The sequence below is a fragment of the Pangasianodon hypophthalmus genome, chromosome 4 (genome assembly GCF_027358585.1).
Source record: "Pangasianodon hypophthalmus isolate fPanHyp1 chromosome 4, fPanHyp1.pri, whole genome shotgun sequence".
Classification (NCBI taxonomy): Eukaryota; Metazoa; Chordata; class Actinopteri; order Siluriformes; family Pangasiidae; genus Pangasianodon; species Pangasianodon hypophthalmus.
This window is the reverse complement of record NC_069713.1, coordinates 30123315-30135454: the sequence shown is the minus strand read 5'-3', so window position 1 is coordinate 30135454 and position 12140 is coordinate 30123315. Positions and strand designations below refer to the sequence as shown.

General features: G+C 37.7%; 1 protein-coding gene across 1 annotated transcript in view; it reads right to left on the bottom strand.

Annotated features, from left to right (window-relative positions):
- ak5 (adenylate kinase 5) overlaps positions 1 to 10908 on the bottom strand; it is a 49596-nt gene extending 38688 nt beyond the window's left edge. The window contains exons 1-5 of the mRNA XM_026936490.3: positions 10628 to 10908; positions 8385 to 8571; positions 6743 to 6889; positions 6272 to 6444; positions 1110 to 1223 (exon numbers count right to left, since the gene is read on the bottom strand). Coding sequence (XP_026792291.2) covers positions 1110 to 1223; positions 6272 to 6444; positions 6743 to 6889; positions 8385 to 8571; positions 10628 to 10687 — 681 coding nt within the window. The 5' untranslated portion in view covers positions 10688 to 10908. The remainder of the gene's footprint in view (positions 1 to 1109; positions 1224 to 6271; positions 6445 to 6742; positions 6890 to 8384; positions 8572 to 10627) is intronic.
- Positions 10909 to 12140: the final 1232 nt, after the last annotated feature.

The window sequence follows — 12140 nt, the reverse complement described above, 5'->3', positions numbered from 1 at the left end:
ACATGACCTCTCTGATCATTCGTATGAGGAAGAAGGAGGGGGAGTGGAAAAGGAATGGACTAGCTAGCAAGAACATGTGAAGAAACATCATCAATAGCAAACCACAACCTGCAATTCAATTTCGATTCATTTACGTAACCTCTTGAGTGACGTAGCTGCCAGATCCAAAGAAAGCAACAAGCGACCAGACCAAGCAACAATGAACCTCGCCAAAGATAGATCCCTAGTCCCCAGCCGTGGCTTAGTTTAGCAGTTACCATTTTCCACACATAACAAACCCTTCAAAGCAGTGCTAATGGTAATCTTGACAACCAGAGAGCCGGACTTTCCACAAAGCCCCTAAACACTAGCCCATTAAAGCACTTTTTAAAAGCTAGCAGCCCTCGCTTTCCAACTCCATAATCGACTTCAGTCAATTTGGCTCACAGCTGTGAGAAAATCCATTAGCTGCTCCGATTCTGACATGTTATGTTCTGCTCGCAGCACTTTCCCTGCTCAAATCAGACAAAATTAGCACGCTGCTCTCGATTACATTGAGCACTTCACAAAGAAGCGGCTGAGCACAAAAAGCAGCTGAGAAACGGCGTCCCAGAATTCCCGCACATGACTGATCCCAGCAAGAAACAGTACATCTTTTTTTTTTTGTAATCTTCAGAATCAATGTATTGCCTGTGCTGTACCTTGCAGTTGACAGGAAACGACATGCTTCACGGACATTCCACAAAAATAAATGTAAATATAAATGGATAAAAAGCATGACAGCATTCTTTAATAAACAAAAAAACAAATTGGTGTGGTATAAAATGAACAAGTCTTCAGGATGTGCTGTTATAGGAAATAATTTCAGGGTGGTAACGATAAACTTGCCATCACTGATTATTTTCCTATAAATACACAGCCTCAAGTGTTTTATTCCTTACTTAGCTAACACTTTTTAGCCTAGCCTGGGCAAGCACACTGGATCTTTCACTCCCAAGGCGTGAATTTGTGCATCCTGATGAACATAAATACTTCAGCTCTTAATACATTGCAAGGCGTAAAGTACCCACAATTTTTGTATTTTGTATTTTTTGTGCTTCTCTCACAGCATAGTGTGAAAACACACCCACCTGGTCTTCAAAAGAAAGCGCCTGCGCAACATCCCGAGGAAAGCCATCGATGACTATTCCACTGGCGTCCGGTAGCTTCATGATCTTCTGCTTGATCTCGGTGATTGTCGTCTCCTGTTAGGGAACAATGATTATACTACTGGATATGTCTAAATAATGTCATTTTTAATATTCAACTTTACAGAAAAATCAGACCATGCTGCCAGTCAAACATCTTTCCAAGAGCCTTTAAGGACTGTGGTAGTATTAACCTTAATAGGAACTTTAATAGGAACTGTTTTATATAGTCAGCCAATCATATGGCAGCAGTGCACGATATAAAATCATGCAGATACACATTCAAGAGCTTCAGATAATGTTCCCATGAACCATCAGAATAAGTAAAAAAATGTGATCTCAATGACTTGTTGGTGCCAGATGGGCTGTTTTGAGTATTTCAGACCTCCAACGAGCGGCAGTTCAACAAGTGGTTGGAAACACCTTGTTGATGAGAGAGGTCAGAGGAGAATGGCCAGACTGGTTCAAGCTACCAGGATCTCAAATAACCAAATAACTCTTTACAACCGTGCTGAGCAGAAAAGCATCTCAAAATGCACAACACATCAAACCCTGCGGCTGACCACAGCTGAGGCTACAGTGGGCACAGACCCACCGAAACTGGACAGCTGAAGACTGGAAAAAGACCTGGTGATTTTTTTTCTCTCATCTTCATCTGTCCAATTTGCGTGAGTCTGTGCCCATGATAGCCTCAGAGTCCTGTTCTTGGCTGACAGGAATGCAACAGGTTATAGCTCATCCACCTCAAGGTTCGATGTTTTGTGCATGCTGAGATGCTTTTCTGTTCACCGTGGTTGTAAAGAGTGATTATTTGAGTCTGGCCGGTCTGGCCATTTTCCTCTGACCTCTCTCATCAACTAGGCGTTTCCACCCACAGAACTGTTGTTTTTCACACCATTCTGTGTAAACTCTAGAGACTGTTGTGTGTGAAAATCCTAGAAGATCAGCAGTTTCTGAAATACTCAAGCCAGCCCATCTGGTACCAACATCCATGCCATGATCAAAGTCACAAAAATCACACTTTTTCTTCATTCTGATGTTTGATGTGAACATTAAGTGAAGCTCTTGACCTGTATCTGCATGGATTTTGCATTGTGCTGCTGCCACGTGATTGGCTGATTAGATAACTGCATGAATTTGCGGATGTACAGGTGTTCCTAACAAAGTGGATGGTGAGTGTGTGTGTGTGTGTGTGTGTGTATATATATATATATATATATATATAGTTTCTAGACTGTGTTCTTATAAATATTCAGATCCACCTTCAGAATTGACCTTATTAAACCTGCACAGCATTTCATTACTGAGAACTGGTTTATGTTTTATTTTTTCAGTCCACATTAGCAGCAATTTATCACATTTATGAGGGCTCTTAAAGGACTAATTGTGTTTTTTAAACACAGATTTTTAAAAAAATCTCGTGCTTTCAGTTCTGAAAAACAGAACTGTCTGATTTTGCAAATGAGAGCATGAATGAACTTTTAAGGGCAGCGGAAAAACTCCCAAGCACGTACGTACTTCCTGTGCTTTATTCCCTACAGACGAAATGCCAGATAGATGCCACAGAACCCATGGGAGAATTAATATATCTAATGTATCTAAAAGATACATGAGACAGCTTATATATATATATATATATATATATATATATATATATATATATATATATATATATATATATATATATAGTCAGAAGAAAAAACTAACATTTTGTGGACGTCCCACAACATTAAATGTAACTATAAAGGGATAAAAAGTATGATGAGCTAGTCATGTACATGTGTTACTATTTGAACTGATATATATATTGTAACCTGATCATAATGTCATGAAAATAAATTCCTTAATGGTTACATAGTGTTCACTTCTCCTATTGCTTTAGTCTAGTTTATCTTTTGTCCCATTAGTGTTGCTGTAGATTCATTCTACAGTACATTAACACAAGGTACATCCTTACAAAGAAGCCTTTACATAGCAATGCTAAAGCCTTGTACTTCATGTTTGTAGTAGTCCTTGTTTATTTGATTGCTCGTGTCTGCTAGCATTGCTAGCTATGGGATTAATGCCACACAACATTCTGTACTTAAGCACTGATTTAATCTTCCTCTCTGAGGCAGCTATAAGCTTTTTTTTTTTTTAAATCCTTTTGATTTTTTTTAATCCTTTTGATAGACAATGAATGTGTTAAAACAGTTTCAGGACTTGCTGCTTGCTGCGTACCTGAGAGGAAATTTACACCCACGTCAGTCCATTCCGGTCACTCAAACTCATGCAAATTAGCCACTTTTTTTTTTCCAAGCCTATGCACTATCATTGTTATGATTTTACAAATCTGTCCATCTTTGATTGTAGCCACAAATGACATAAATGACATGACAGACAGCAGCAACCGGTTGAATTTACGAATCCGTGTTTCACTAAACATACCATAGGCTGCTTTTATACTTGGTGTTTTGTTTTTTTTCAATGACCTGGTGGTTTTTAGGTCACTATGGAGCTTCGAAAAGTTTTCAGAAAGTGATGTCAAGCGTTTTTTTTTTTTTTTAACCTTCTGACCAATCATGAAGCAAGTTGGGGGGCAACAAAAAAAGTCAGTAGTGAGTCAGTATGAGGATATTTACGACAAAATATTTCATCTGCAATATTCCAACATTGTAACTGAAGTAACTAAAAATAACAGCGTGTGTCTGCGTACAGTGAAGCGTAGGCAAACAACCTCCTCATTGAATTAACCTAATCTTTATTTCATCTTTATTACTCATAATGATAAATCTCATCCAGAGAGCACCCTTACTTTTACATGATATTAACGTGCACGCCAGATGTTCCGGTAATCCACTACCAATTTTCACCTTAATCTTCATCCTAATCTGATGCTTTATCACAGGCTTGGCCTTTATATCTAATAAATCTAATGCAGCTCAGGATTAGTGACTCATGCTGTCCATTTCACCCTCTCCGGACTAATCTTTACAGATTGACTCTCTTTGCTCTCTTCAAAAAGTACTCGAGTACTTCCAGGAATTAAAAGCCTGGAACATTTATGGTTTCTTGGTTTAGCCTGTAGGCCTCGTCTACTTAATATCTTTCGTGCAAGTCTTTTGTTTGAGCTTTCCTGTTAAAATGACCGTGCAGGAAAGGGTGTAGGTGCATATGACCTTATTGTTGGCCAGGAATTTAAGACGTGTTATTGTTAATGGTGGTACACAGCAGAAGAATTCAAGCTGTATTTTATTACCAAGCCTCCCCCCCTTTTTTTTTTTTTTTTTTGAAGAACACGTACTCAGGCACAAATCTATTCTGGGCATTTGGAGAGAAGGTAAGCATTTGGATCTGAGAGGATTTCACACAGGAAATCTGTGGTGATCTGTGATTTTAAAAATGACTCACTACTGACAGAGCCACATGATATCAAACACCAGTAATTTTATTATTTTTTATCATTATTATTATTATTTTTTTTTAATATGTACCATAATGTTTCAGTCATGCGATTTTTCTGGTGTCACCATATTTGGGACTGAATTTCTGGCTTCACTGCATAACATGAACATAAGTTGAGGTAAAAGATGGCTAAACTGACTCACCTTACCTTAGATTAGAATAAACAATACTTCATCAAAGTCAATAAAATAGACCGTGATCCTTATATACCTTTCCCCAAACTGCTTATTCCACTTAAACTGGTTGGTGTTTCATTAGAAGGAATTAAAAAAAAAAAAAAAAAAACACTTTTTAAGCGTGAGCTAACCGATATTTAGCAATACTTGCTCCAGAAATAAACTTCCCACTTTTCCTATAACATAGCTAGCTAGCTAACATAGATACGAGGCAGCATGACAGGGAGGATAGCTGCATTTCTGTTTGTTCAAGATGTACTACATATAGCGAAGTGTATTAGAGCAATCGATTATCAGTATAAATATACTGAATCTAATTAATGAAGCACAGACTCAGTAACATGGATGCAGTCAGTCTCCTAGTAGGGTCTCAAAATGGCAGCCGTTATACAGTGTGAGATCACAAATACCAATTTCCCTGAATTAGCACCAAAAACACCAGAATATTCATCTATTATTGCAAGTTTTAAATTAAAAGCTCAACAAAACTCACAGAAAAGGAGTTTGTTTCTAAGCTGGCTAATGAACTAAAGCAGCACCAGGTCAGTTCTAACCAGTTTAAAACAGTTTGGATCAGCACACTCTAGTATTTTCTAGTACTTCTTACTCTGAACATGAGGTGAACACTGTTGCTAGGCAACAGAGACACTCAAAACACCAAACTAGCTAATGACTGAGGCTATGAGTTTATCTAGCTAGCACAGAGCAGTTACGATTTCTATACAATGTAAAAGAATAGTGACAGTGGAAACAAGACGAAGCTATCAGGAATATCAACATTTCTCTCAGATGTGTTTGTAAATTACTAAAAAAAAAAAATTTGTGTGGCTAAAATTACAGTGTGACAACACATCTAGCGCTAACTCTCATTCTGCCTAACTCTTACTGAAAAAACTCAAATTTGCATCAGAAATTTTCTCAGAAAATTCTCCATTTAAATGTAGCGTAAAATATTTTTTCTTCACAACACTGTTTGCAAAGCATAGCCATCAAAACAAACTAGAAAAGCAGCCATTTTTTTCATCTTAAGTTTCCATCTAGTCAGGGTCCTGTTTGGGCCTAACAATGCTAAGCTGCTAGCTTTCCCTTAAGCACATCAGTTTAGCTTAGCAATTTCAATCAAAACAAAGTAGCCATAATCATCCAAATAGTTAAATATCTGAATTTTTAATGTTTTAGGCTTTATACGTTATAATTTATACTAAATTAAACAAACCAGCAACTTGCTTGAGGATGTAAGTGAAAGACAAAAAGCTTATAACAGAATTAGCATGGTAATGTTCATTCAATTTTCTCCTCAATTAATCTCTATTTAGCATGTTTCCTTATGATTATCCATGGCATCTTCTCCATTTGCTAATGAAGGAACACTGTACCTTTAGTTAGCATTTGTTTCTCATGGTTAGCCTGAAAATGCGCAACATTCACTAATTGAGGAGTGTTGTGCCTTTAATTAATACATTCCTCCTGTCAGGACGCTGTTACCTGAGGCGCCAGTTCGCCGTTAGTAATGATCCGGGCGATCAGACTCCACTTCCTGTTGCTGGTTGCATTGTGGATCATCTTCTTTCGCAGCAATTCACCCACAGAGACGTACTCGAAGCCATAGCGCTCCGCGATCTTCAGGCTCTGCGTGCCTTTACCACTGCCCGGGCCACCTGAAAGACATTATAATATTGCTAGAATTTAGAAAATATGACTGTCCAAAAACTTATAGCTTATCAAAAAGCTAGCTTGTTTCTTCATGGCTAGCTAATCTTGTAATTTCTTAAGACTTTAGTTACACTAAATAACAACTGACTGATGTTAGCATGCACTGTTTGAGGCTATCCATATCCCTTTGTTCATATGGATAGATTTCATCTTCGCTGTTCAAAAAATTTTTAAAAAACATAATTTCTGCTATTTCCATTGAGTGTTAATCAGCAGTAAACACAGATTTTAATTTTCACTCACCGATGATGAGGATGACTTTGGGCCGCGGTCTGGACGGATCGAACACTTCGTACTCTTCAATCAGTTCTGCTGTTTCAGACAAGTCCGAGTCGCTCTCGATGGAGAACTGGTGGATGGGCGGCAGACGCTCGTATCTGTCGGGTAACACTGAGAGAAGAAACATACATGCAGTTGTGTGAGTTAGATGTAGGTCCGATACCAAAAACAGTTTCGTTTAATGAAATAAACACAATCTTTCCTTACGATGATAATATTGATAACATGTAAGTCAAGCTTACAGCTACCAGTTAAGCATCGCGCAACTGGCACATCTAAATCATCACACATTTACCCTGGTTGTCTTAGTAACACTATAAACTTTCATAAAACAACAGAATCAGTCAATATGCAAGGAACCGCTCACGTACAATTCCAACTTTAAACTTCGAGCCACAACTCCTTACCGAGTCTGATGTTGCTACGGATGTTGTTCTGTGATCTACCATGTCCATTTTTGTAGATAACAGTATCAGAAACCACAAAAAAGTGACTGCAAATATGCCTTAGCTGATCGATTTCACTGATATTAAGGTGAAATAAACATGTACATTTAATTTTTGCATATACTTTAAACTATCTCTTTAATACACTCATTTAGTATATGATGCCACTGGATTTGGTCAATAAGAAGACACTTGTATTGACTTGTATTAGTAAAGAATGCACTCAAAAACAGTTCCTGATAGTAGGTTATTCGAGAGAAACGTCACCCAGGTTCATTAAATCCGAAATCAAAAACAGTGGTCTTCATTGTTTGTTGTCACAGGGATTTAAAACCAGTAGTGAAAGAAACCCAACAAAAAGCCAGTGCACGTTGCAACACAAAGCTCACAAAACAATTAGCTCACTGTCTAACATCTCGAATCGAGATGGTTTATTTGCTTTGCAAAGCAAACTCGGCAAGGAGAACACTCGGTGTTCATTTTCGTATTTGCACAGCCTATGGCAAAGTGTATATATAGGCACAAAGACGCATTCAAGCCTGTTTGTGGCCGAAGTATCATGTATGTTTGTGGCATCCCATCCAGATTGTATTTCCCGCCTCATACCTAGTGTTCCGGGGATCCACCTGGAAATTCACCAGTAATAAATTTTAGTGCTGGAGCTACTGAAAATGAAAGGAAATCTAGCACAATCTGTTCCATAAATACACCCCCAAGCTTTGACATCATTAAAGACAAATTTAAATAGTAATTTCGGTTGTTCAAAATGGCTGCCCTCACAATTTTGGGTGAGATATATAAATAAGTCTTCTATAAGTCTTGTAGCATTAGTCCAAAACTAAAAAAGAAAAAGAGAATGTCTACATTTAGGGTAAGGGAAACTGGTTTGTGAATGGTTAAAGCTCTGGGCTACTAATAAGAAGGATGAGAGTTAAACCGCCGGCATGTTTGGTCCCTTGAGCAAGACCCTTAACGCTCTCTACTCTGCTACCTTCCATGCTTTTGTAGCTATACTCTCATTACTCCCATACTAATTCCTCTCTAACAGGGCATTACTGCGAAATACAACTGTTTGTTTAAGAACAAATCTAGTTTGCATATTGGTAAGTGGTGACTCACATTCTGCCAAACATCAAAGTCTCGCTCCATATTTTCCTTACCGTTGCGGAAGAAAGACCGTCGCGATTGCCCTCCATTGAGCGGTGGCAGGGACTTCTTCTCCTGTCCTACGAAAGTGTCCCACCTCACTTTTTCAGTCCCGCCGAGCTCTCGCACCTTCTTCAGGCACGACTCCATGTACTCGATGGGATCGTCCGGCCGATAATACATCAGTCCCGTCAGCAAGCTCTGGAGAACCAAGTACCAACAGCTTAAATTAGTAAAGCTATTTGCAACAAATGGTCATGAACATAGCTCTCCAGCTGTGGTTTCTTTAGTCCACACGTCAAGAACAGGGGAAATATTTGGGTGGACATGGTGGTAAATGTTGTGGATGGAGTTCTAGAGACTCCTCCTTCTTGACCTATAATAAGAATCATCCAAGCATGAGAAATGTCTAGAACATGTTATACCATGAGGAGCTTGAAGATTCTCAAGAACAAGGGAAATATTTAGGTGGGCATGATGGTAAATGTTGTGGATGGAGTTCTAGAGACTCCTCCTTCTTGACCTATAATAAGAATCATCCAAGCATGAGAAGTGTCTAGAACATGTTTGACCATGAGGAGCTTGAAGATTCTCAAGAACAAGGGAAATATTTGGGTGGACATGATGGTAAATGTTGTGGATGGGGTACTAGAGACTCCTCCTTCTTGACCTATAATAAGAATCATCCAAGCAGGAGAAGTGTGTAGAACATGTTTGACCATGAGGAGCGTGAAGATTCTCAAGAACAAGGGAAATATTTGGGTGGACATGATGGTAAATGTTGTGGAAGGAGTTCTAGAGACTCCTCCTTCTTGACCTATAATAAGAATCATCCAAGCATGAGAAGTGTCTAGAATCCTTTAGACCATGAGGAGCTTGAAGATTCTCAAGAACAAGGGATGAAGACATGATGGTGAATGTTGTGGAAGGAGTTCTAGAGACTCCTCCTGCTTGGAGGATTTTTATGATAGATGAAGTTACCCCACAGTTTGGGAGGCGTATCAGAACAGGGAAACGTACAAACTCTGTTGGACACAGTGGAGTTCCACTGATCTATAATAACAACCCAAAAAAAGAGAAAAGAACCCTATTCCTTATTGACTTTCGCAATAACTTTCAAGTCATCTTAAAGCCAAAACTTTCAGCAACAACCTGTTGACTTTGTGTCAAGTGTTCAAACAACATTAAACCTTTGACGCCTACCAACAATTTCTAATCTGTTCATTATCAGGATTGGCTTATGTGGAGTGTCTACCATACAAGGCCCTGTCAATGAGCTGTTACTATAGAAACTTATTATAACGAGCACATTAATATAAACCTGTCGTTTGAATTACAGCCAGAGCTTCTGACCAATCAGATTCAAGAATCCAATAGCACTGTGGTATAAGTGGCTCTCCTAGGGTTTATGTTCTCCCAGTAGACTTGGTCCAGATCATGAATTGAATCAGGTGTGTTGAGAACAAAGGGAACTTCCCAAATCGCGCACTATAGTCGTAAAGATTGCGTCGAAATAGTACACCACTAAGTTTTTCCTCCTGACCTACATAGTACCATCTACCACCATAGGCGCTTCTGATCCTATGAGGCACGCTTTCCCACTTTTCCCCAAGGAGTGTTGCTTTTGTGTCAAGGAAAAGTTCCTGAACATATTTCTGATCTTTTCACCAAATCACACACCACCACCACCAAGTTTCCCTGCTTTCAAAAACACCTGATCCAAGTCATGGATTCGATTCAGGTGTCTCGGAAGCTGTGTAAACACGACGTACATCCTGACCTACATAGTGCTATCTAACACCAATGGGGCAAGTTTCCCTACTTTTCCCAGTCCCTTTTCTGGGAAAAGATCCTGAACATATTTAGAGCTTTGAGCCGAAATGGACTTTTCAGCTGAACTGTTACAAGTTGCATCTTTAGGAGCTTGATGAAGATGAAGATGATGACGATGACGACGATGATAATGATGATGATGATGATGGTGATGGTGGTACGACTCAAGAAGCTGAAGTGTGAGCATTCCAGCACATCACATCACATCACATCACATTCACATCAAACTGCATTGTGAAATGACTGAAATGGCACAGAACTGAATCACCTGTTGATTAAATAACAGTAATAATAATAATAATGGTGATGTGCATGAAAAATAAATTACTGGAACCCTTCAGCAATGCAATTTCCTTTTGAGAAATGTTGACAGATCAGCCAGCTGAATGAAGAGCTTGAATATTTTGCTGTGAAACAGTCTCACCTCCATCAGCTGGGGTATTTCTCTCCTGGAGAGATACTCCTTGGCATCGTTCACGTTCATGTCTCGTGCTGGAGCGCGCGCTGGAATCAAATGTAAAAAAAATACAGTAATAAACAGTGCACAGAAAAACAAAACAAAACAAAACAAACAATCCTCGTTTGCTGTTTATCTGCTTCACTTTCACTGGATTGTCTACAGATCTGGTCGTGTGTGTGACATTCTGGCTCCCACCAAACCCCCTCCACTCAGCAGCAAGTGTGGAAGTTGGCGAACGCCGACACACCGCTTTTTCACGAGTCGGGTTGCCAGGTTTGTATCACATTTCCGATTTAAACTGACTATTTTAATTTTAAAAAATCAGTCATCCACTTTTTAAACAAATCTCACATTTTGTCGAATTATAATTACTCCAGCACATTACAGATTCTCCATTTTAACCTGTATTAATCTTTCTGAGACTGAGAAGGGGGAAATCTAGCAATCTGGCAACGCTTGTAGCTTTTAGCCAACGCGCGAGCGGCACTCAGGGCGCGCGCAGTGCCAGCTCTCGGGAGCGCGCACGATGGGTGTAAACACCTATACAAACATTTTTCTAACATGTATACATTTAATTCTTAATGTAATACAGTTTATCCTTTTAAATGCTAGAAATGTATAGAATAAATTTTATTTCAAAATCTTAAAATGTTCTAAAGTATTCTATAATTATTTTTATTTATTAGGTTTTTATTTAATTTAAGGCATGAAATTTATAAATGTATGCAAAAAAAATTTTTAAATAATTTTTTAAATATAATACATAGTCATCATCTTTATTATTTGTTATTATAATATTTTATTATTACTATTTGATACAAATAACTATTTTCTATTTATTTATTTATTTAATTAAATATAGTTTTTTAATAATAATAATAATAATAATAATAATAATTATTATTATTATTATTATTAGTATTATTATTTTGTCTATTTCTGTCCCTTTAGATTATTAAATCTTTGATATATGTTTGATCAGATGAGGACAAACTGGATCTGTTTATTTATATATATTTGCCAAATTTAAAAAAAAATCACAATTTATATTATTGCAGTTGATTTTTTAGTTTTTAGTACTATGAGTATCATCCCTTGTAAAAAAAAATAATAATAATAATAAAAATAAATAAATAAAAAAGTGGAATTTCAGTTTGTCCGATCTTATCTAATTTTTAGAGTCTCATTGGAGCTCTACTTGTATTTTATCCTAAATAATGTCTTGTTATTGCAAAGTTATTGGAAATTACAGAGGGTGCTTTGGGAGTTTTAACATTTTAAATGAGTTTCTGTAAAATTTGTGTATTTTCTAATTTTTTTTTTTTTTTTTCAAGTTAGAGTATTTTCCAATTCCAGTAAGAAACTTGTAGCGGATTCATATTTTGGAACCATTCCTATAAGATTCCTATAGGAATTGTCTTATAGGACAAGACATAAATATTCTGCAGGACCACTTCTACACCCGAACAACACCCGA